This window comes from Mustela lutreola, chromosome 1 (genome assembly GCF_030435805.1).
Source record: "Mustela lutreola isolate mMusLut2 chromosome 1, mMusLut2.pri, whole genome shotgun sequence".
In the NCBI taxonomy this organism is placed as follows: domain Eukaryota; kingdom Metazoa; phylum Chordata; class Mammalia; order Carnivora; family Mustelidae; genus Mustela; species Mustela lutreola.
In genome coordinates, this window is record NC_081290.1 from 206,309,683 (window position 1) to 206,336,222 (window position 26,540).

Genomic DNA, 26,540 nt, shown 5'->3' on the forward strand with positions numbered 1-26,540 from the left:
ACTGCCCAAGGAGGCAAGAGACACATCACAGGCAGAATAGAGTTAAACCTTCCTCACCTGAGGTAGTTTTTTAGTCCACTTGTTATTGTCTTATTATCCCACAATTCAATATCAATGTCAATATCAGGAGGGGATTTGGGAGCTGAAAAGAATAAAAAATTAGGTGTTTAAACTATGCAATTCAAACATCATTCACACCATAAAGAAGATGGACACAAATGTAAGTAGGTCAAGGAGAGAGAGACACTTATTCCTTAATGTGCCAACAGTTCAGGATTGTTGTTTGTGCGAACTGATGCAAATCTTATTTTGATCCTTTATAAACCTCAAAGATTTCTTGTGGAATAATAGGGTTCCAAATCAAATTGTTAATTGCTAACATCACAGAGCACTTACCATCTGCCAAGAATACTTCGAAGTATGTTATATGAATTAACAATCCTCATAGTTCTCAATGAGGCAGGCACTATTATTATCCCCATTTTATGAATGAGAAGGTTGAGGCACAGAAGGTTAAATAAATTACCGAAGGTCACAGAGCTTTTAAATGGCAAGTCAGGATTCCAAGTTAGGCAATCTGAATCCAACATCCATAAATCCTTTTAATCAAAGGACACTTGAAAAAAAGTCCAATATTATAAAAAACACCCCTCCTAAATTCTGATTGTTCATCTATTATAACTGAACATTAAAAGCTGAATGCAAATATTAATTTTAAATATTACTTGAAAATATTCAAAGATAAGTAATAGTATAATTGTCAAAGAAAGCTATGGTTTGGATTATCTATAATACAAAAATTAAGTAACCAGTTCATCCAAAACTTACAAAATGTTGTGTTCATGAGTTTCTGAACTTTGGAGTTTACTCCTCCTATTCGGTAGAGGCCTAAAATAGTGATGCCTAATGAAAAAGAAAAATCACAAGAGAATGGTTTGAGACCATCAGCACAAGTACAAAATGTTAAAAACTTCAGGCATATACCTATACTGAATTTGAAAGCTACTTGTCCAGTTTTGCAGTCTAACTTCAGCAAATCTACCCTGGAAACACCCACAACACTTATTTCTCAGAGAAGACACTGAATAGTATCCAAAAGTCTTTCAAATATCTTCAAAGTAACAAAAATTCATTTATCACTGTTCATTTACCACTATTTGAATGCAAAAAGCATTAAGAAGGGAAATGATAATCAGTATTTCTCATCCTCTATTTCTTCAGACATGGAGTCCTGCATGTTGAAGAGTTGGAAGGCATTTACATCTTCATTTTGAAGATAAGGAAACAGATTCAGAGAATTTAATAAATACATTTAACTTCTCAAAACTTCTATGTGGCAGCACCAAAATCTGAGCCTAAGTTCACAGAATTTCAAAGCCCAATATAAGTTTTGCTTTTGACAAGTTTTCCTGTAATTAAAAGAATGTAATATGTACCTGGAGTGGGCTTCAGGTGAGAGCTCATGACTAGAGAGAGGAAAGATGCTAGAATTGTGACTGAATGAAATCACTGAGGGAAGAATACAAGGAAGGAGGAAGACCAGTTCCTTAAGAATACCCCACTAAAGCCTGAAAAAAGTCAAAGATGTGCTTATAGCAATAAAAAACACAAAGTCTATCAATAAGAAGTAAAGAAAGCCTTTATGAAGAAAAATCATTAAAAAGAAATACAGGGTAAACTATAGTTATTTGTATACTTAAGTAACTTATTCATTTATATAGTTGTTGAAGTTAATTTCATGTTAATGATGAATTTTTGAGAAGTTTCTATATAAGAATGAACTATAAGAACTACATAATGTACCTGTTAGACAACACTTACCTCTTGTTTCCACAGCTTGAATGCATTTTCTCACAAAGTTGAACCCTGCTTCATTTAAGTACACTGAAAATAAAAGAAAATCACAGTAAGGGTTTATGCCCAACTTCCATTACCCCATAGTTGGCTCTGTTGTTTTAGTACTTAATGCACAGTTTTAGTTAGAGTCTGAATTTTTTTCGGGGGGGGGGTAGAAGTAGAGGGGTTCACAGTCACCAAAGTTACCATATAAACTTGACTCCTTAGAAAACACAGATCCTACAAATGTGTTATACTGATCCTGTCCATTTCTTCTAAAATCAGCATTATCTTTCGTTAGATGTGTTTCCAGATGATAGAAGCAAATGTACTAAGAAAAAAACCTTTATTGGGTGTTGGTAATTATATTGCAAAGCTATTCACATATTCTTTTTCATGGTATTCTTAAAACATTATGAGGTAGAGAGAAAGCTTTGTAATTTTACGATGGTTCACTGGGCTGCTGAAAACTTCACTTTGTTCTAAGATTAAGAACCAGGATTCTAATACAGATCTTCTGAATCCACGTCCAATATTCTTTCTCCTGCATTTTTTATCATATGCAAAGTAATTCAAAATACATGTAGTTCACCAAAAATCTCCCAAAGATCCTACATTATCAAATAGCTATTTATTTTCATGGCTTTTGCAAGATTTTAAATCTGTTCTAATTTTCTTAAATTTTTGAGGCCAGATCAAATTAGACTGTTGTTTGTTTGTTTGTTTTTTTAGGATTTAATTTAAGAATACCAAGTAATACCCTGAGGAAAAATTCAAATGTTTTATTGGTTCTATAATGAAAACTTTTATCACACGTGGGAGAAATATATTTCTTAATATTCTCAAATAAAAATGAAAATAATTCAAATAAATACAATTAAAACTGGTTTTCAGTTAAAAATGGTAGATTAGAAGGAGGCTGGAAGAAGGTGGAGTAAGAGGATCCTAAGCTTGCCTTGTCGCATGAATACAACTAGATAACACTCAAGTTAATGTACATAGCCCAGAAAATGAAGACTGGCAAAGCAAACTCTACAATTAAAGGCAGTCCACAACAAAGAGAGTAGAAAGGGTGAAGACATATGGGGAGCAAAACAGAGGTGGCCATCTGTGGTCAGGAGGGAGCCACAGGCACAGAGAATCATGAGAAACAGACTAACATACCAGGAAACTCACACTGGAAAGATGAATCCTTCTAACATATGGCTTTAAAAGCAAGAGGAGCTGAATTTATTGATTTCTTACAAGTAAGAGGGATTCAAAACCTAAAATCTTAAAAATCAGCTGGCTCCATTTTGGAAGAGCCCTGAGGGCAATAGGAAGATGAGTCCTGCCCTGTAAGAGACAACATGACAAAGATCCCTCCAGATATAAGGTAGAAGCAGCACTTTGAAAAACACCTGGGATGTATAGTAGGGAGAGTTATTTACTCATCTCAGAGCATGTCCACAGGAAGACTCTTTCAGGAACAAAGGAGCTGGCAGGTGACACTGCCCTCCCCCACCCTGCAGAAACCAACAGGAAGTTCACTATGTAATTGGCTTACACTAAGCCCCACACCCTAGTGCTTTGGCACATGCACCCTTTCCACTCATGCTTGCATCAGTCCCAGCACTGCAGGCTACCTCCTCAGAAATACAGTGCAAACTTTGTCAATACTTCATCTTCCCACCCATGCATTTTGCAAAACTGTGGTTCTGGCAATAGCAGCTGTAGACGCTGTGGAAGTTCGAGGAGCACCATGTTAAAATTGCACAATCCACTCACAAGGAATGCCAGGGTTCTGGAAGCTACAAGTATCATTCATAAGCAGAGTACACCTTGTTAAAACTGCATACCACATCCCCATCAGGGACAAAATGCTGCCCACAACAGAAAAGAAAGCCTCTGTTGAAAACTGGACTGAAGGAAGAAGCCATCAGAAGAAAACAGCAGAGCACATGAAACATACATAGGAGACACTCCGTGAAGCATCAGGCTCTGGGGAATAGGTGAAACTGTATTGCAGGGCACTATAGGACCTCTTCTTCATAAGGCTGCTACATTCAAGAGGAGGAGATCTAGCTGACTTTCTTGACACAAAGAAACAGACACAGAGAGTTAGGAAAAATGAGAAGACAGAGGAATATATCTCAAATGGGGGGGGGGGGAGACAAAAATGACAGTAAAAGACCTAAGAGAACTGGGTAAAAATAAAATTCCTGACAGAGAATCTAAAGTACTGATCATAAAGACTCACTCTACTTGAGAAAAGAGTAGAGAATGTACTCACTTTGTAAGTGAGACACTTAACAAAGAGATAAAAAAGGACAAATCAGAGATGAAGACAACAACAAATGAAATTAAAAATACACTAGTTGGAAAAAATAGCAGGCTAGAGGAAACAGGAATGAATGAGCAACCTGAAAGAAAAAAAAAAAATCATGCAAAATGAGAACACACTTAGGGAACTCAGTGACTTCATCAAGTGTAATAACATTTCCATTATAGGAATTCCAGAAGAACAATAAAAGGGATCAGAAAATTTATATGAAGAAAAATAGCCAAAAAGTTTCCAAATCTGGGGAAGGAAACAAATATCTGGATCCAGGAGGCAGATATCCCCCCCAAAAAATCAATCTAAGGACATCAACACCAAGACACAAAGTAACTAAAATGGCAAAAACTATTGATCAAGAACTGTAAAGGAACAAGAGAAAAGAAGATAGTTACATACTAGGGAAATGCCATAAGGGATTGCAGTGGATTTTTCAGCAGAAACTTTGGAGGACAAAAGGGAGTGGCATGATATATTCAAAGAGTTAATAGAAAAAAAAAATGCAGCCCAAAATACTCTTTTCAGCAAGACTATCATTCAGAATAGGAGAGATAGTTTCTCAGACAAACAAAAGCTGAAGCAGTTCACATCCACTAAACCAGCCCTATAAGAAATATTAAGGAAATACATGGAGTGGAAAGGGAAGACCATAAGTAGGAGTATGAAAAGCAGGAAGCACAAAAGCAGTAAGAATATGTATATCTTTAAAAAACAGTGAAAGAATTCACAAAATAGAAGAATATATACCTATGATATATACCAGATATATGTCATATACCTGAAACATGGGGGGGGGGGGGAACAGTAAGAAGAAACAATGAGTTCTACTTAAGTGACATCTACTGAAAATGAACTGCTATATGTAGAAGATGTTCTACATGAACCTAATGATAACCAAAAATCAAAACACAGTAACAGATACACAAAGAATAAAGAGAAAGAAATCCAAGTTTATCAATAAAGTTAGCAGAGTGTGAAAGAGAGCAAGAGAAGAAAGGATCACAGAAAAATTACTTTGAAAGTAAGTGGACTAAAAGCTCCAATCAAAAGATACAGGGTGATGGAATGGGTAGAAAAACAAGCCCATCTATATGCTGCCTGCAAAAGACTCCTTTCAGAACTGAAGCCCCATGCAGATTGAAAGTGAGGGGCTGGAAAAAACATTTCATACAAATGGAAGTCAAAATGAGACCAGAGTAGTTATACTTACATCAGACGAATTACACTTTAAAACAAAGACAATAGCAAGAGAATAATGATACTATATAATAACAAAAAAAAAAAAAATCAAAACAAAACAAAACAAAAAACAATCCAACAAGAGGATACAACAATTCTAAATATTTATGCACCCAACATGGGAGTACCCAAATACATAAAACAGTTAATAACAAACATAAGAGAACTAATTGATACATTAATAGTAGGGGGTTTTAATACTCCCACTTTATATCAATGGACAGATCATATAAATAGAAAAATCAACATGAAATCACTGGCTTTGAATAACACACTGGACCAGATGGATTTCACAGATACATTCAGAACATTCTATGCTAAAAGAGTAGAATACACATTCTTTTCAAGTGCCCATGGAATACATTCAGAATACATCACATATTGGGCCACAAACAAGACTCAACAAATTAAAAAATGTTAAAGTCATACCATGCATCTTTTCTGACCACAATGCTATCAGAAAAGACATCAGTGACAAGGAAAAAAAATCTGGAAAGAGCAAAATAATGGAGGTTAGGTAACATGCTATTAACCAATGAATGGATAAACCAAGACATAAAAGAAGAATAAAAAATTACATGGAGAGGAATAAAAATGTAAACATATGGTGGAGAACCTTTGGGATGCAGTGAAAGTGATCCAAAGAGTGAAATTTAGCAATACAGGCCTACCTCAAGAAGCAAGAAAAATCTCAAATAAACAAACCAACCGTTTATATCTAAAAGAGCTATAAAAAGAGGACCAAACAACACCCAAAGCCAGCAAAAAGAAGGAAATAATAGCGATTACAGCAGAAATAAATACTAATAGGAACTAAAATTTAAAAAAAAAATAGAATGAATCAATGAAACCAGGAACTGGTACTTTGAAAAGATCAACAAAACTGATAAATCTCTAGCTAGACTCATCAAAGAGAGAGAGTGACAGATAGTGAAAGGACAAATAAAATCACAAATGAAAAAGGAGAATAAGAACTGATAATATAAGAAATACAAACAAGTGAAAATTATAAAAAATTATATGCCAACAAATTGGACATTGTATGAGAAATGGACAAATTCCTAGAAATATACATCCTATGAAAACTGAACCAGAAAGAAAATTTGAACAGATTTATAACCAGCAAACAGATTGAATCAGTAATCAAAAAAGTCCCAAAAAACAAAAGTTCAGGACCAGATGGCTTCAAAGCTAAACTATACCAAACACTTAAGAAGAGTTAATACCACAGTTTGGTGATTGTGGCCATTGCTGCAACAAAGGAATGGATAAAGAAGATATGGTCTATATATACAAAGGAATATTATGCCTCCATCAGAAAAGATGAATACCCATCTTTTGTATCAACATGGACGGGACAAAAGGAGATTATGCTGAGTGAAAGAAATCAAACAGAGAAAATCAATTATCATATGGTTTCACTTATTTGTGGAGCATAAGGAATAACACAGAGGACACTGGGAGTTGGAGAGGAGACGTGAGTTGGGGAAATCGGAGGGGGAGACGAACCATGAAAGACTGTGTACTCTGAGAAACAAACTAAGGGTTTGGAGGGGAGGGGGCTCGGGGTTTGGATGAATCTGGTGGTGTGTATTAAGGAGGGCACATATTGCATAGAGCACTGGAAGTGGTGCCTAAACAATGAATCTTGGAACACTGAAAAAAAATAAAATGAAATTACAAAAGAAGAAGAAGAAGAAGAGTTAATACCTATTCTTTTCAAAATTTCCAAAAAATAAAACAGGAAGGAAAACTTTCAGATTCATTCTGTGCCTCCAGGATTACTGGGTACTAAAATCAGATTAAGACATCCCACCAAAAAAAAATTTTAAAAAGGAAGAACTAAAGAACTACATGCCAATATCTCTAATCAACACAGATGTAAAAATCCTCAACAGAATATTAGCAAACCAAACTCAACAAAACATTAAAAAAATTATTCACCACAATCAAATAGGAATTATTCCTAGGATACAAGGTTAGTTCAACATTCACAAACCAATCAACATGACACATTACAGCAACAGGAAAAACAATAAAAACATATGATCATTTCATTAGATGCAGAAAAAGCTTATGACAAAGTATAACATCCATTCATGATACAAACCCTCCACAAAGTAAGTCTAGGGGGAAGATACTTCAAATAATAAAGACCTTTCCTGAAAAACCTATAGCAAACATCATACTTGATAGGAAAAGTTGAGAGCTTCTTCCGTAAGGTCAGGAACAAAACAAGGAAGTCCACTCTGACCACTTTTATTCAGTGTAGTACTGAAGTCCTAGCCACAGTGATCAGAAAACAAAAAGAAATAAAAGGCAGCCAGATTGGTAAGGAAAAAATAAAACTTTCATTATTTTCAGATGACATAACACTGTACATAAAGAAACCCTAAACACTTCATCAACAAATTACTAGAACTGATAAATGAATTAAGTAAGGTGACAGGATGCAAGACCAATATATAGATATCCGGTGTATTTTTGTGCATTAATAATATAACAGCAGAAAGAGAAATTAAGAAAACTATCTACTTACAAATGCACAAAAATAATAAAATAGTTAGAAATAAACTTATCCAAAGAGGTTAAAGACCTATACATGGACAACTATAAAACACTGATGAAAGAAACTGAATATGACAGAAATAAATGGAAAGAGATCCACACTCACAGATTGGAAGAATAAATATTGTTAAAATGTCTATACTATCCAAATCTACAGATTTAATTCAATCCCTATCAGAATACCAATAGCATTTATTTATTTGTTTGTTTGTTTGTTTGAGAGAAGCAGAGAGTAAGCAAAGGGAGGGACAGACTAAGAGAATCTTTAAGCAGACCACCACTGAGTGTGAAGCCTCACAGCTCAATCCCAGGACCCAGGAGATCATGACCTGAGCTGGAAGCAAGAGTTAGATGTTTAACCAGCTGAGCTACCCAGGCACCCCTTAACAGTATTTTGCATAGAACTCTAGAGCAAAGAATCCTAAAAGTTGTATGAAACACAAAAGAACTCCACTAGCCAAAAGATCTATTGGAAAAAATAACAAAACTGGAAATATCACAATTTGATACTTCAGATTATATTACAAAGCCATACTAATCAAAACAGTACAGTACGGGCACAAAAACAAATACGTGGGTCAACAGAACAGAACAGAAAGCCCAGAAATAAACCCACAACTATGTATATATCATCAATTACTCTTTAAAAAAGGAGGGAAGAATATGTAATGGGAAAAAGACAGTATCTTCAATAAATGATGCTGTAAAAACTGGACAGATACATACCAACGAATGAAACTGGACCACTTTCTTACACCATACAAAAAATAAACTCAAAATGGACTAAGGACCTAAATGTGAGGCGTAAAACCACAAAAATCCTAGAAGAGAGCACAGTCAGTAATTTCTTCAACATCAGCTGTAACAATATTTTTTGGATTTGTCTTCGGTGGCAAGGGAAATAAAAGCAAAAATAAAATACTGGGATTACATCAAAGCAAAAGGTTCTGCAGTGCAAAGGACAACAACCAACAAAACTAAAGGACAATCTACTGAATAGGAGGAGATATTTGCTAAGAACATATCTGATAGAGGGTTAGTATTCTAAATACATAAAGAGCTGATGCAACTCAACACCCAAAGACTAAATAATCCAGTTAAAAAATGGGCAGATGGCATGGACAGACTATCTCCAAAGAAGATGCACAGATGGTCAACAGACAAGTGAAAAGATGCCCAACATCCCTTATCATCAGGGAAATAAATTTAAGTCAAAACCACAATGATGTATCACCTTGCCCTTGTCAGAATGACTAAAATAAAAAATACAAGAAAGAACAACTGTTGGTGAGGATGTGGGGAAAAAGGAACCCTCATGCACTGATGGTGGGACTGCAACATGGTGTAGACACTGTGGAAGGGTAAAAAGATTCCTCAAATAATTAAAATCAGAATACCCTATGATCTGGGAATTGCACGACTGGGTATTTACCCCCCAAATACAAAAACACTAATTCAAAAGACTATATGCACCCAGGTCCCATGTTTATTGCAGCATTATTTATAACAGCCAAACTACAGAAGCAGTCCAAGTGTCCATCAACAGATGAATGGATAAAGAAGTTGTGGTATATAAACACAATAGAATATTACTAATCCATAAGAAAGAGTGAAATCTTGACATTTGCAACAACATGGATGGAGTCAGAGAGTATAATGCTAAGTGAAATACATATCAGAGAAAAACCACCATATGATTTCCCTCATATGTGGAATTTAAGAATCACAACAAACAGAGGAAAAAGTTTAGAATACTTAAAGGGCACTAATTCAAAGGGATACATGCACCCTTATGTTTACTGCAGCATTTTTTTATAATAACCAAGTTACGGAAGCACCCCAAGTGTCCAATGAAAGATGGATGAATAAAGATGATTATACACACACACACACACACACACACACACACGTGTATATATATATATAACTCATCCTTAAAAAATAATGAAATCTTTCCATTTACAATGACATGGATGGAGCTAGAAAATATAATGCTAAGCTAAATAAATCAGTTGGAGAAAGACAAATACCATATGATTTTATTCATATGAGGCATTTAGGAAACCAAAGAAACAGAAAAAAGAAAGAGAGAGCCAAACCAAGAAATGTATCTTAACTACAGAGAACAAACTGCTAGTTGCCAGAAGGGAGTTGGGGAGATGGGTGAAACAGGTGATAGATATTAAAGAGTACATTTACCACGGTGAACACTGAGTAATGTATAGAACTGCTGAATCACTCTATTGAACACCTGAAACTAATATAACACTGTATGTTAACTATACTGGAATTAAAATAAAAGACTTAATAAAACCAAAAAAAAAAAAAAAAAGAAAGAAAGAAAGAAAAGAAAATTAGTTTCTTTGAAGACAGGCACTATTGATATGTTACTCTTTAAAAAATATCCCTAATGGCACAGCTTGAGCGATAGTTTAATTCTACTCTTAACTGAATAATATTTAATATTGATGGTAGTCATTGCTATTCTCAAAGTTAGTCCCAAAATGAAGTCCCAACATCTTAGAATTTCAAGAAAAGAATACTGTAAATACTGTAAGCATATTTTACAACCAGAAAAGCATTTGTTGACCAGTTCTTTAGTTTTTGTATTTAGTAGTTTTTTCATTTAGAAGTGTCAAACTTTCCTTCTTTATTGAATTATATGTAGCCTCATTTGCAGCATCTCTACTCTGAAAACAGTAAAGTAAGAGTAACCACAAAGTACTGAGACTTTTTCATGTTAGGTTTGTAAAGACGGTCTCATGATTCAACAGCCACAGAATAGCTTTACTCTTTATTTTATGGCATATATTCCCTGTATTTTCATAGTATGGCCCTATTTTAGGATGCTAAATAGTTTTTATTCTATTACCTTGAGGATTTTTAATGAAAGCATAGACATTATGACTGCTTTTAATGGCTGACAGTCAAAACAAATTTACAATCTCCATGTTTCATTAATAGCTTCATCATTTCAAAAATACAAATATATCCCACACAAAACTGAGTTTCCAAAGGATAGATAACTAGAGTATTTTAAGATAAACAGAATCCATCTCAATTACCAAAGCTATAAAGATGCACTTCCTAAGGTGAATCAAATGAATCAAGACTAGTGCTTTTTTCAAATATCATTTGAGAGAGAAGTTACAAACGGAGATTGATATAATTCTTCACTTTTGAGAGGAGTCAAATGTCAAAAAGGAACACAGAGATCTCAACAAAACAAGATGATATATAGAAAAATGTTAGAAGGGGTGAATATAAAGATCAAAGCTGTTGTGAACTAACAGGATGAGCTTACATGATTAATTCAGGACTTAAAAACGAGGTCCGAGAACTTCACTATCACTGGAATATAATTTTGAACCGAAACAAATACAATTCCAGGCATGTCACTAGAAAGAAAACACAATGCTGCTCTCAAGTGAACCATATGCTAGAGTGTAGAGTACTGTTGAGTGTTCATGTATATCCTACTAGTTATTAAAGCTATTAAATCACTAGTTAAATAGTGGTGTACTGATAAGACACATGATAAAAGAGGTAAGAATTAAGATTATAATCTGAGCAAGAGATTCAAAGTTCCACTAACACATTTTAGGCCTTGATGTAGAAAAATATTTAAAATTACATGCAAAAATATTAAATTCTGAGGACCTGGAAAGCCCATTGACTCATCTAAGAGGCAGGTTATTTCAGGGAAAGGAACTTCATGGCATGTTGGATTGAGGAATGTTTAAAGAACCTTGCTCACATAAATTGGGGAAAAAAAAAAAAGTCCACCCCACAGTTTATTTCTGTAAGTACATTCAATCTTGTGCCTACATCAGTCAGAATTTCTTTTTATTGATGACATAGTCTTGTCTTTTCAAGAGAATAGATATTCTCCTCGGGTGAGCAAATTTGAATTTCCAAGAATGTGGAAGAACAATCAGAAATAAGTGTGGTTTTGGGTAAGTTAGCTTTAAGCCCACATAGTATGACTTTTTGAAATCATTACACAATTTTGTGTATAAATTATTTAGAATGTTTAGAATACTTAAAGGGATATTAATCTCAGCATTTATAAGCCAATTTACTAGATTACAAAAGATTCCACCAGTTTAGGAAGATTTAAGCCAGAATCAGAAACTGGCCTTTAATTAGAGTGCTTCATGTGGGAAAATAAGATTTACAAGCTTCGTAATTATATCTTGATATGTCTAAGAAAAGCTTCATTGGTTAAATGTATAAGTGGGGAAATTCTATCAAATTTATGAAAACAAAGTGAAAATGACATTTTAAAAAATTAGGGCATTTATATATAAAATAAGATTTGTATATAAAATAGGATGTAAGAAAAAATATAGTTTAAGATAAAATAATAAAAATAAAAGTTAAAAGGTTAAGATTTATAACTTGAAGCACTGCATATTAATAAAGCAAACATAATTAGGATATTCTTTCCTAGGATCAAAATCTCCCCTTGGGCAATAAAAACCTATTGGCACTAAGAGCAACAATAAGAGCAAATGTGTGCTGAGCACTTATACCTCATGGAAAAAGCCTGTGTTGAGTACTAAGAAAAAGGGGACAAGTGCTCTGTCACAAGTTGCTCAGAGAAATAAGTAGAATACTAAAACACTATACCAAAAGCCAAAATATGAGAAATGACACAAATACATGGGCTCTAGAATAGCTACTTTTCCGAGAAATATACCATTTTATAATTACAAATGGTGGCATAGTGATGTTTCAGGTGGCTAAGGCTACAAGAAAGCAGATTTCTAGAAGTCTTTAAGGCATTAAAAAGTGTATTCCCCCTCCATCAGAGCATGAGTACATGTAATAACTTTCTTTTTTTTTTAAAGAGTATGTATTTTGTTTTATTTTATTTTTATTATTTATTTTATTTGACAGAGAGAGAGAGCACAAGTAGGCAGAGAGGCAGGCAGAGTCAGAGTGGGAAGCAGGCTCCCTGCCGAGCAGAGAGCCCGATGCGGGGCTCGATCCCAGGACCCTGAGATCATGACCTGAGCCGAAGGCAGCGGCTTAATCCACTGAGTCACCCAGGCGCCCCAAGGGTATATATTTTATTTTTTTAATTAAATTTATTTATTTTCAGCATAACAGTATTCATTATTTTTTCACCACACCCAGTGCTCCATGCAATCCATGCCCTCTATAATACCCACCACCTGGTTCCCCCAACCTCCCACCCCCCCGCCACTTCAAACCCCTCAGATTGGAAGGGGAGGTGAATCATGAGAGACTATGGACTCTGAAAAGCAAAGTGATAACTTTCTTATTCAAATTTCCTAGTTATGATAGAAACCCTACTTCCAAGAAATGTAATAAAGATCAAATATATTCTCAGTGACTTAACCATGTCCCCATTTAAAGCCTTACTCAAAACTAAATATAGATTCAGTTATTTTCTCAGGATTTATCCTTGAGTAGGTTCATTTGAAGTTTATACTATATATGAAAAATTGAACCACTCAAAAAGAACAGATAATCATGTCAAAAATGGATAGAATATGGAGGACTTTGGGAGATGGAGAAGAGAAGTGAGTTGGGGGAAATCGGAGGGGGAGACAAACCAGGAGAGACTGTGGACTCTGAGAAACAAACTGGGGGTTTTGGAGGGGAGGGGGTTGGGGGCTGGGTGAGCCTGGTGGTGGGTATTAAGAAGAGCACACACTACATGGAGCACTGGGTGTGGTGCATAAATAACGAATCTTGGAACACTGAAAAATAAAATAAAATTACAAAATAAAATTGGGCAGAAGACATGAACAAAGAAGACATGTCTCCAAAGAAGACATACAAATGGCTAACAGACACATGAAAAAATGTTCATCATTAGCCATCAGGGAGATTCAAATCAAAACCACACGGAGATACCACCTATACCAGTTAGAATGGCCAAAATAAACAAGATAGTAAACAACAAGTGTTGGAGAGGATGTGGAGAAAGGGGAACCCTCTTACACTGCTGGTGGGAATGCAAGTTGGGGCAGCCACTTTGGAAAACTATGAAGATTCCTTAAGAAATTAAAAATAGAGCTACCCTATGACCCTGCAATTGCACTACGGGGTATTTACCCCAAAGATACAGATGTAGTGAACAGAAGGGCCATCTGTACCCCAATGTTCATAGCAGCAGTGGCCATAGTTGCCAAACTGTGGAAAGAGCCAAGATGACCTTCAGCAGATGAATGGATACAGAAGACATGGTCCATATAAACAATGGAATATTATGCCTCCACAGAAAGTATGAATACCAAACTTTTGTATCAACATGGATGGGACTGGAGGAGATTATGTTGAGTGAAATGTCAAGCAGAGAAAATCAATTATGATATGGCTTCACTTACTTGTAGAACATAAGGAATAACATGGAGGACATTAGGAGAAGGAAAGGAAAAGTGACTTGGGGGAAATCAGCAGCGGGGGGTGAACCATGAGAGACTGCGGACTCTGAGAAACAAACTGAGGGTTTTGGAGGGGTGAGGGATTGGGTGAGCCTGGTGGTGGGTATTAAGGAGGGCACGTATTGTATGGAGTATTGGGCATGGTGCATAAACAATGAATTCTGGTACACTGAAAAAAATAAAATAAAATAAAATAAAATAAGAAAAATGAAACCAGTATTAGAAAACACATTTCAAACTCTACTCAAGTGCAAATTATATAATATATTGCTCTTTAGGTAATTGCTTAGAATGACCATTTGGTACTAATCTGTTGGTTATTATTTCTGTGATTAGATATAAATGGGCAATGGAAGATTTTATACTAGTCACTTTCCTTGATTTGCAATAAAGAAATGTAAGAATAAAAACTGGAAAAAAATTTTTTAAGTCTTTAACTTTAGGCATACTTTAAATCATGTTTTTTCTTTTGATAATTTCTGAAATGAATTGCTAGGAAGCATTTCATTCCATTAAAATAATAGGCTCTCTCATACACTCAATATTTATGACCTTCAAATGAGTGCCTTCCTAGTTTTTATCTTCACTTCATTCTAAGTTGCACTGTTAGCAATTTAAAAGTCAGGATTATTATTAATCTTGTTTTAAAAATAAATTTAGACATCATGAGAGAAAGTCAATTGAATCAAATAAAACTTGAAATTGCTTTAGAAGATATACAGATAACCTTAGAAACAAATATACAAACTAATTTTTATGTCAAATAGTGTGGCCATATAGAGTACATAAAAAAGAAAATATCTTTAAATAACCAAGAGTAATTGCCAAGGGTGGCAAGAATGTGGCAGACAATTAAGTGGATTAGATTAAGTGGATTTAGAATGTGATGGAAAACACATAAAATGTGCTTATTAAGACTGCTTTAATACTAAGGATTTGGTAATTCTATAGTGAGACAAAGATTCTCCTAGATATCCCATGTCATATGACAATGTCTTTATACATCACAATCTTGGGCACAATCTCCTAAAACGAGCACAAAGTATTCATGTCTTCAGTGTAGTCACTGAAACAGGGAAACTAAAATAAAGAAACTCCCTATTGCCCTTAAAAACATTTAAAAAAATCAAATAAATATAAATTGCTTCAAATCTCCTCCTGGGATAAAGCAAAGTACATACCTATAAGTAAATAAACACTAAACAAATAAAAATTAATTTTGGTCACTATAACATGAGAAGTTAGTGGCTTTGACATGAGAAACTTCTTTGAATGAAAATTTTAAATTTGTTTAACCATAAAATCAAAGGTACTTTTTCTCAGAATTAACTTTTTTTTTTTAAGATTTTATTTATTTATTTGACAGAGAGAGATCACAAGTAGACATAGAAAGAGATCACAGTAGGCAGAGAGAGAGAGAAGGCAGAGATCACAAGTAGGCAGAGAGAGAGAGGAGGAAGCAGGCTCCCCGCTGAGTAGAGAGCCCGATGCGGGACTTGATCCCAGGACCCTGAGATCATGACCTGAGCCGAAGGCAGCGGCTTAATCCACTGAGCCACCCAGGCACTCTCAGAATTAACTCTTAATACCACATAATACCTTTGTAATTAAAAATAAACTGTGATAAAATTTTAAATAATTATTAAAACAACTTACTTTCTTCTTTCTTGCTAATAATGGCAGGCAGTGTGTAAATCTAAAAAAACAAAGGAAGTCTTATCAGTTAATGACTCTGCACAGAAGCAGGGCGATTATGGTACAATGATACACAAAGGGGAGTATCTTGATTTCAAGATCCTGCAACTGGTGTATCCATAGGGCCAACTCCCTACCTGTCAACCTTACCTTGTTTTCCACTTCTTTCCATTATGGCTGTCCAGCCCTGAGCAAGGTTCTACCCCTTTCAGATTATATATATATATCTTATTTTATTACCTGAAATGATGCACAGTATGTATCCTTTCTTCAGGAAGGAGCTCATGATGGATTTTACCATATTACTCCTTTCTCAAATTATCTCTTTAGTGTTTTGTTCTCAACATGTACAGCCCTAACTTATACCTGAGCTGTCACACCATCTCCTAAATTTGCTCTAGGTCAGGGCTTACCTCACAACTTTTAGTGGCAAAGAGTCTAGTCATTTTGTTTTAATTTTTAGTTTGTAATTGGCTGATATTTTTATGTTATAATAAAGTAAAACATAATAAACATTATAAAGAATAGATGCAAAGAATAGATGCATTTTTATTATTAAACTCAATAGATGTAAAATGAGTTCTCCAAATTGCTATAAAATTGCCCAGATTTTTAATCTTAATTTCCGCACTCATTATATTGTGGACTGGTAGTAGTTGGAGGGATGGCCTCGAAGTCTAGGGACAACACTTTAGGTATGTTGTTGCATAGGTACTCTGCACAAGCTTGTTCACAGATTCTTTGCCAACTAAACGATAGTTCTCAAGGGACAGAACAGGGCCTCCTATTTTCTCTGTGTGCTCCTCCAACAATCCATGCAGTGTTCTTCACAAAGGAAACAGACAGTGATCAGTGATTTATTCCCTTTTTTACATAGCTTCCCTAATAATTTTAAGTAAATTATCATGCCCACATTGAAATAACTATTAAAACAGTGGGGATGTGGATAGAAGGAAAAATGTCAAGCCACAAGACAGTTTGACCAAATCAAACTTGTTTTTTTAAAGATTTATTTATTTATTGGGGGGGGGGGGCAGAGGGAGAGAAAGAATCCCAAGCAGACTCTCCCCTGAGCAAGAGGCCAATGTGGGGCTTGATCTCAAGACCCTGAGATAATGACAATTTCAAGACCTTAAGATAATGACCTGAGCCAAAATCAAGAGTCAGATGCTTAAATGACCGAGCTACCCAGAGGCCCCACCACATGAGACTTTAAGCAATGATATAGACCACACAATTATTTCTTAACCTGAACCTATGCTAATCACACTGATCACGAAGCTTAGCACGTGGGGTCTCAATTATAAACTGAATAAAATAATTCAATCAGCACAGCCAGGTTAGTGATAAGTAATTTGTTGAAAAGTAATTTTAGGATTTTAAATCTAGAAGTCCCCCTGAGAAAGAAATTATAAAGTTATGCAAATGATTAAGACAACACTAGAAAAACAGTAAGAGTCTCTACTCTGATTTGTTATATTAATTATTTTCAAATATACTACTTCAAACATAAAAAAAATTTCAGATGTACTTTGTAATTAGAAGAATAAAACCTAAATTATATAATGTGTCATATTCTTACCGGTTCTTTACCATCCATGGCTTCGAGCCAGAGTTTCCGATTAGCTTCTGAGAATGCCTGCAATGTGATGATTCCATGCCTATTTAAAAACAAATGTTTTATATATTCAGTTTATTCCTGTTGTATCTTTACACACTTATTACTCTTAAAAGTACAGGTAAAACTTGAAGAAAAACCCAAAAGAAAAAAGAATGAAAAGAGAGAAAAGAAAAAAGAAAAAAGATAAAATAATTTAAAAAAGTAAAATAAGACTGATTTATAGTTACCTTTCAGAAAAATCACTGTGGGGACACATATACATATACATATAAACAAACAAATATTTCTTAATTCTAATGGCTGCAGGTAGTAAAATCATTGCTTTAGGTATGACTACATGAAGGAGGCTAGTTCCAAACTATTTCCTCTGAAATGACCAAAAAAAGATGACAAAGTTATATTCACCAAAGTTCAGAACAACCTAAATGTTCTATAATATGAGAGTGATTAAGATTATAACCCCAATGTGTACAATCTAGTCACCAAAAATAATTGCAATGAGTATATTCATATGACAAGTTTCATAATGTAATTAGTGAATTATTAAAAAGACACTAAACCAAGATGTTTATACCATGATCACAATATTAAAATTAATTCATTTAAAAAACATCCTTTCCCATATATCCATTCTGAGTAAGTTACTTGAGGATGTACTTCAAGAGAGAAAGAGCAAGCAAAGGGAAGGAGGAAAGCAATGTAAGACAGAAAAAGACATGAAATTCAGAAGCAATTAACCTAGCTAATTGTGCAGATTGTCCAGAAAATAAATTTAAATAGGAAATCAGAGGACTCTGTGAAGAGGTACACTGAGGAGGAAACCTGAGTTAAATATTTTGTGACTGAAAACTGGTATAACTTAAAACTGTGTTGAAAGCATATTATTTCTTGTGAAAACAGGAAAACAGATCATTGGAATGACAGGAAAAGGAAAAACATATATGAAGATCAAGATCATTTGATCTTGGAGAATCTAAGCCAGCATCAACAAAAATAATAAGATAACAATATTTTTTTTTGGCTGTTTATTATGTGTCGGGCGCTATGTTATAAATGTTTCCTTTTTTTTAAAATCTCATTTAATTATCACAGGAGCCCTTTGAGGTGGGTACTTATCCTTATTTTACAGATGAGACAACCAAAGCACAACTTAACCATGTACCCCAGGATTACAGAACTAAAAAGTGCTGAAATAAAGAAAAACCACTAGTGTGTTGGCGTCTGTCTGCATAGAAAATCTGTAAGTCCCTATCACAAAACTATTAAAATCGGTAAGGAGCTCAAAAACTATGCAGATATAGATTGATATATTAAAAAAGATTAATAGCCTTTCAATACAGGAGTCTCAACCATTAGGAAAAAGATACACTAATGAATTCTATTCAAAACTGCAATAAAATGAAAATACTCAAGAATAAATATTAAAAATATATAAAATCTTCAGAGTTCAACTCTCCATCAATTAATTAATAAATCTAATGAAACTCTAGGCAAAAATCACAAAGGATTTTTTTGGAGAGAAAGGAAAACTTAATAAATGGATACATAAAATCTAAAAATATAGTGCCAAAATATTTAACACAATTTTTAAAAAGCACAAAAAACAGGGACGTTGCTCTACTAAGTAGTTACAATCTACATATATGAAAACTATAGAATATAATAGTATATACAGTATGAATTCTATATAGTGTACCACATAAAGCTAGAATATTCAGAGAAGTATGGTAGTAATGCAGGGGAAGAAGAATAGATCATGGAGTAGAAGAGAGATCAAGAAGTATACCCATTCTTATTTAGGTTCTGTTCCTCATATATTGATAACCAAAAATAAAAGAAAGAGAGAGAGAGAGATACAGATCTAAAAATCCCTACTAGGTTATAAGCTCACATGTACATTTATGTCTTTCCCAATATCCTGTGGCTGAGAATGTCTAGAATGGTGCTCTGCACAGAGCAGGTACTGAGTTTCACCGGCTGAAGGAAAATTATGGCATTTCCAGCTGTGTCTTATTACTCGTTGGAAGCAAAGGCCGCCAGCCTTCAAAAGTTCGCAAAAAGACATCCAGGAGTGGTAAACAATATTGTCAGGATCATTCATAGTGATGGGAACTCAAGTCCACCATATATCCCCTAACACAGTCATTTATGTTGATTCCCCAAATTCTTCGAGTGATGTTGCTTTTTGCTAGTATCCTTTGTCTGATTTATTTTTTGAAAGCATCACACAATATATATTTGTTGAATAAATACACCAAAGAATGAAATAAACATGCATAATGTTTTTAAAGACTGAAAAGTACTTGTATGCTGTTTCATATTTATATCTAAACATAGAAACAAATACTTTAGCTTATTAAAAAGTATAAAGTGAAAAGAAAACCTCAAACCTTTCAACTACTTCTATGTCAAAGCAGAACCGTTTGTCAATTGAATCTGTCTTTCGTCGGATACAAGATTTCAATTTAAACATTTCTGGTGAGCCAGTAACAAGGCCATTCTGAAACAAGAAGAACACGTTATTGACATGATGACAAGGGCAACTGGAGAATATTAAAAATGTCAACTAATGCTGCTGCACCAAAATGTTATACATAAGTACAGCTTACATATAAAGGTCATAATCACATCCTGTCTTCTGAATACATTCTTTTTGCCTAATGTTAATTGCTCAATTATAATACAGTTATTAAACTAACCACATGCACATTTTAATTAAAGAATATTGTGGCATGCCTGTCTAGTAGTCTCAAACATACTTACTTATGTTAACATGTACTACAATGTACATTCTTTAGGACTTCAAATTTAGAAATAGTGTGAAATCATAGTTACCATAATGTCACAATTAGATATACAGAGCTTGTCAGGATACAACACTGTTGCTTTGGCATCAAAATGCCCTAGGTTGCTAAGAGATTAGTATTGTTCATTTGTGTGTGTGTGCACATGTGAGCACGTATGTGTACACATGTGTATGTTTATGCATTAGAGCCTTACAGTATTAAATGATAACTGGCTCAAAGTTTCAGGAGAGCTACAAGAATAATATTTTTCTAGTATTTTCTTGTTGTAAATGTATTGCTATCATACACATTGCATTATTGCTTTGCTGGTAACCAATTGCTACTCTGCTCCTGAACTTTTAACTCTTTGGATAGGATCCAACATAAAAGCTCGAGCTATAAGAATTCTCTAGTATATCTGAGACACCCGTTACCTTAAGAGGAATATTTCCCTAATGCCTGGTTAATTCTACGATCTTTGGTTACAAAGGTCATAGATTTATTAACAGAACTTTGGCTTGGGTCTATCTGCTAACAGCTCACTGACTGTCACATAAGCTGACTTTCAGGCAACAACTTTTCTTATGAAAACTTTAAAGTACACACTAGGCCTTAACTTCTCATGATGGGCTGAAGGTTTCTTTTGCTCTGGTATGTTCTTTATATTATGTCTCTCCATTTGAGTTATTAGACTCTATCGAATGGCCAAGGACAATAAGTTTCACCTGATGTATCTGAATATATATCTAAGTTAGATCAGCATTTACCTCTACTATGATCCATACCACTAATTAGCTGGGTGAGTCACTTACTTTCTACCACCTTGATTTTCTAATCTGTTAAAATAAGGCTGGACTAAATAATCTTTAGGATAACTCTCAGTTCTAGGATTCTTTGATGATGGTCCCAGTTACCTAATTCTTAAATTCAGTCACTTGCCATATTCATATCATAATTCACAAAAAGATTATACACTATATACAATAAAGGTGTTGTACTTTGTGGAACTTCCTTATATGAAGTACACTTTGTTCTCTACTGTTCACTAGCCATGCAAGACATCCAGTGACCAATTTACTTTTGGAGTAAATGGGCATCAACTGATTTCTTCTGAATGCTGGCCAACATTTCAGTAAACAGTACACAATGTAGAAGAGGAAGTGGCATGCAGGGGCAAAAGGCAGCCTCCCACAGAGGTGGCCTGGAGGAAAGATGCAGAGTCCTTGAGCCTGGTCCAGCCATTGAGTCTCTACTGAGGTTCTAGCCAGCTAAAAGCAAACTCTGTGACAGGGATATGAGAGGACACGTCTGAGGTCTACTAAAAGTTCTCTACATTTAACTCAACTGTTTATAAACACTCCATTGTAAGGTAAAGGAAAATCTGGCTGTTCTTTTTAAGTCATCAAGATCACTGAAGTTAGAGAAAACTTTTTGACTTTACAATTTTTAAAAATTGTTTACATGTTTAAGAAAAGCAAGCAAATATGACTTTGTTTTTTTACTTCTATTATTTAGCTAACAAGTTCAGTTTAAAAAAAAAAAGAAGAAGAAGAAAACTCACCATTTTCCCACTGGATTTCATTTCTGAAACACTCATTGTAAATGTTTTACTTCCCTTATCATATGTACAATAATGTTTAATCCATGTAAAACCAAGGGGTCCTGATATAAGGAAACAAATATTACAGATTTTTAATAAATGATTTGTGACTATGTTTGTACAGTTTTTGATGCTATGATACACTACTGAATGTCTCCACAGGCCATACTGCTATAGAATATTTATTGTGAGAATGGCCAGGGAGAGTTTTATAGGGTACAATGTCTGGGACTCAAACAACTTGGCTCCACTTGCTTGCAGCACTGACACTCTCCTGTAACTCAAGAGTACCTTTAGATCTGAACCTCAATTATCTCCTCAGCAAAAGTGCCATACCTTACATTCCCAAGAGGTAGTAAGAACAAGAAATAGCCTGCAACGGATCTCCTTACTTCTATCCTTCGTCCTTTATTCTTAAAACTTTCAGAAATACTCTGTTAAAATTTTAGCCATTTCATTTCATCCTTTTTGTTCAAAACCCTCCAGTGGTTTCCCATTTCACTCCAGGTAAAACCAAAGAGCCAAGACTATACACAATACACACATGATCTGGTCCTTTATCACTGATCTCATCTCACATTTTACTACCTTCTGCCTCATATATCCTGCTCTAGCTACACTATTCTCCTTGCTACCCCTGGACACAGGGAATGCACTTCTGCCCCAGGGCATCTGTACATCCTGTTGCTCTAGCCTGGAGTATTTCTACTTCAGATATCTGCATGGCTTGCTTTGTCACTTCTCCAGGTCTTTTCCTAAATGACACCTTTACAATACAGCCTTTCCTACAGAGATATCTAATGTCTCAACAGTCTCACCTTGATATTTATCTCTTTCTTGCTTATTGTCTTCTTGGCAGTAATCACTGTTTAAAATAAGATAAATTTTATGAATTTATTCTATTTAATCTGTTTCTACCACTAGACTCTAAGATTCTATGAGAGCAGGAACATGTGATTCTCTGCTCACTAGGATATTCTTAATCCTTAGAACAGGACCAGATATTAGCTGTCACTCAATAAATTCTTGACAAATGAAAGAATTAATCACTTCTCTTTCTCTCTAAGACTTCACTGATCTTGGAGTCATTTCCTCTTACCACTAATCTGAAAATAAATAAACTCAAGTAATCCTTAAAGTGAAAGTAATTTTTACTTCCCATTTTAAAAGAAAGTTTTATATGTATAGTGCTTATTTTCCCCCCTATAAGTACTGTGCAACTCTTTCCCATAGCACACCACATTATTCTCCTATATTCTTCTTAAGGAATTAGATGCTGTTGCTTCACCAGGGAATAGGGATGCATAGTGAGTTCAATTTTTCCATGACCAAGGTAAATCTTCAGTTTTTCCACAGGTAGCCTGCATCCCAGTGCCACAGTGGGCCGAGTGGGTTGAAAATGCAGTTTGTTTTCTACACAAACTTCTCCATCTAGGCCCCATCCTGCTTAACACCTGCATCTTTCCAGCAGCAATTATGTATAATATTATTGCTGGCTTGGTTTCATAACCATATATTCAAAAAGCAAGAAATTTTAATGTAAAAATGCACTATTTAAGAAGTGTTTCATGAGGCATTTGAAATTTTTTCTGTAATAATAGTGCCCTCGGTGTCATATTTAGCTTTATAATACTTAAACAACCCCAGATCTCAAAATTATAGGGTATAGCTATGTACTTTGTAATCACAAAGGTTTATTATAATAAGCTGCAATTCATTTTTAGGACCATTTCACACTATAATACTTAAGCACACTTGTTGATAATTCTGTTACATGCAATATAATATACTTAAAGGCTTAGAGCTGATGAGTGGAAAATGGCCTGGATGAATATCCTTATAATGATTTTATTACTTAGGAAGAAATTTATAAAGTGATATTGGCAATAATATTATTATTTTATTTCTTTAATTTCACTTTTATTTTAATATATTTTTTTAGCTTTGATTCATATTTTTTTATTTTTATTTTCAGCATAACAGTATTCCTTGTTCGCTATTTTATTTACATTCAATTAGGACTGGATCTTATATGCAACTAAGGAATAACTGAACATGATATCAAAAACTAATGATATGTTGGCTAATTGAATTTAAGCAATAATTTTAAAATAATTTTTAAATAAAGCTGTTGCAATACTCTGATTACATTTTAGACCTAAGTTGCTTTTTTCCCTGCCTCTGTCTTAGGTTCAGAACCTCATACATTTAATCTTCAGGTTTGTTGTACACACATGCTACTTCCTTTAAAGTTGCTTGGCACTAGGCCAGGGCAGATGTTCCTAGACAAGAAATTCTTAAGTCCTTACAAAAAAGTGTAGGAAAATAAAAATTTATTCTATCTCTAGAGCTGCAAAATAAAATTTATTCTATCTCTAGAGCTGCATCCAGGTGGTACAGTTAGTTAAGCGTAGGACTACTGGTGGGTTCAAGTATTGATCTCAGGGTCCTGGGCCTCAGGATCCAAGCTCAGCATGGAATCTGTTAAACTTCTCTCTCCCCTCTTCCTCTGCCCCTCTGCCATATCCCTGCATGCTCTCCCTCTCTCTAAAATAAATAAATAAATATTTAAAAATAATTAAATTAATTAGATAAGTTTAATTATCTTACCCAGTAATCATCTGAGGTTGCTGAGATGGTATTTGTGGAATGGGAGGAAATAATATTCACTAAATACCTACTACTGTCCACATGTTATCTAGAAACTTTTTAAGCCATACATTATAATAGACTCATATGCTACTTACTGTGCTGAGAAGACAGATTAAGTCAGACATTATAAGGAGCATTTTACATATAAGAAAATATAGCCTAAGAGCTGGAGATGTTACTACTTTTTCCATCAATAGGCATGTGACTGAAGTTGTACTTTTTAGAGGATTAATACTTCTCAACAGTTATGTTAAGAATCTAATGATATGAATATAAATTGCATGGAACAGTAAATGTTCATGGTAAGTATTATTTACCACTACTGATAATAGAGACATTTTACATATATCACCTCTACTCTTGCAACATCATTACTAGATAGCTAATTAATAAATAAGAATACTGAACTCAGGGACGCCTGAGTGGCTCAGTTGGTTGGACGACTGCCTTCGGCTCAGGTCATGATCCTGGATTCCTGGGATCGAGTCCCGCTTCGGGCTCCCAGCTCCATGGGGAGTCTGCTTCTCTCTCTGACCTTCTCCTCACTCATGCTCTCTCTCACTGTCTCTCTCTCAAATAAATAAATAAAATATTAAAAAAAAAAAAAAAGAATACTGAACTCAGAAAATTGTTCATCCAGAATCACCCAGTAAGAGGTTGCAAGCATGGAATTCCAACATAATTTTGACTTTGGAACCACGTTCTTCCTGTTTAAAATTTAAGTCTATTAACTACCTTATGATCTAGCAACAAATACTATACAACAACAAATACTATACAACTATACTATACAAAATAGTAGATACAAAATAATATACAAAATAATAGATACAAAAATACAGATTCAAAAGGGTACATGCATCCCAGTGTTTACAGCAGCATTATGAACAATAGCCAAACTATGGGAAGAGCCCAAGTGTCCATCAACTGGTGAATAGATAAAGAATATGTGGTACACACACAGACACATATACACACATAGAGAAATATTACTTAGCCATCAAAAAGAATGAAATTTTGCCATTTGCAATGTGGCTAGAGCTAGAGTGTATTATGCTAAGTAAATAAGTCATCCAGAGAAAAACAAATACCATATGATCTCACTCATGTGAAATTTAAGAAAACATGGACAGATGGTGGGAAGAAAGGAGAGAGGGAAACAAACCATAAGAGACTCTTGAAATAGAGAACACACTGAGGGGTGTTGAGGAAGGTGGGTAGAAGAGGGGCTAGATGGGTGATGGGTATTAAGTAGGGCACTTGTCATGATGAGCACGGGGTATTGTATGTACTGATGAATCACTGAATTCTACTCCTGAAACCAATATTGTACTGTATTTTAGCTAAAATTCAAATTAAAAATAAATAAATAAATAAATAAAATGAAGTCTATCGCAATGTAATTTAACGTATGCCTAGAAGTGGGTAACATAAAACCACATATCCAGATCAAGTGTAGCTCTGTGTCTAAACTGCAACAATCTGCTACTACTGCCTCATCACATGTATCTCCATTTATCACTCAATTTACAGCTTCGATATTTACTATTGATTACTAGTTAATAATTGCATGAGTTTGTCTTATGCCTTCCACTACAGAATAAAAACCCTGAAGCCATAATTCTTTATCTCATCTTCTATTGCCCATAGAACTAATTCATTTAGTGACAGCAACAGTACAACCAGTATGTTTTAGTGAACTGGTCTGATTTTCTTATAAATGCATTCCAAGGTACCAAGTAGAAAGGGGCTTTGGATATTTGACACTCATATAAAAATAATTCCAAAGGGATATAAATTTATTCAT

The 26,540-nt window shown here is 34.6% G+C and overlaps 1 protein-coding gene across 4 annotated transcripts in view; it reads right to left on the reverse strand.

Moving 5' to 3' along the window:
• ARHGAP42 (Rho GTPase activating protein 42) overlaps positions 1-26,540 on the reverse strand; it is a 307,644-nt gene that overhangs the window by 50,802 nt on the left and 230,302 nt on the right. For all 4 annotated transcript variants that reach the window (XR_009356745.1, XR_009356746.1, XM_059185797.1 and 1 more), the window contains 7 exons: positions 22,043-22,143; positions 20,086-20,195; positions 17,657-17,735; positions 16,036-16,075; positions 1,822-1,884; positions 829-903; positions 58-142 (listed from right to left, as the gene is read on the reverse strand). Coding sequence is in view for 2 of the 4 variants with exons in the window: in XM_059185797.1 (XP_059041780.1) it covers positions 58-142; positions 829-903; positions 1,822-1,884; positions 16,036-16,075; positions 17,657-17,735; positions 20,086-20,195; positions 22,043-22,143 (553 nt within the window). In the remaining 2 variants the exon portion in view is untranslated. The remainder of the gene's footprint in view (positions 1-57; positions 143-828; positions 904-1,821; positions 1,885-16,035; positions 16,076-17,656; positions 17,736-20,085; positions 20,196-22,042; positions 22,144-26,540) is intronic.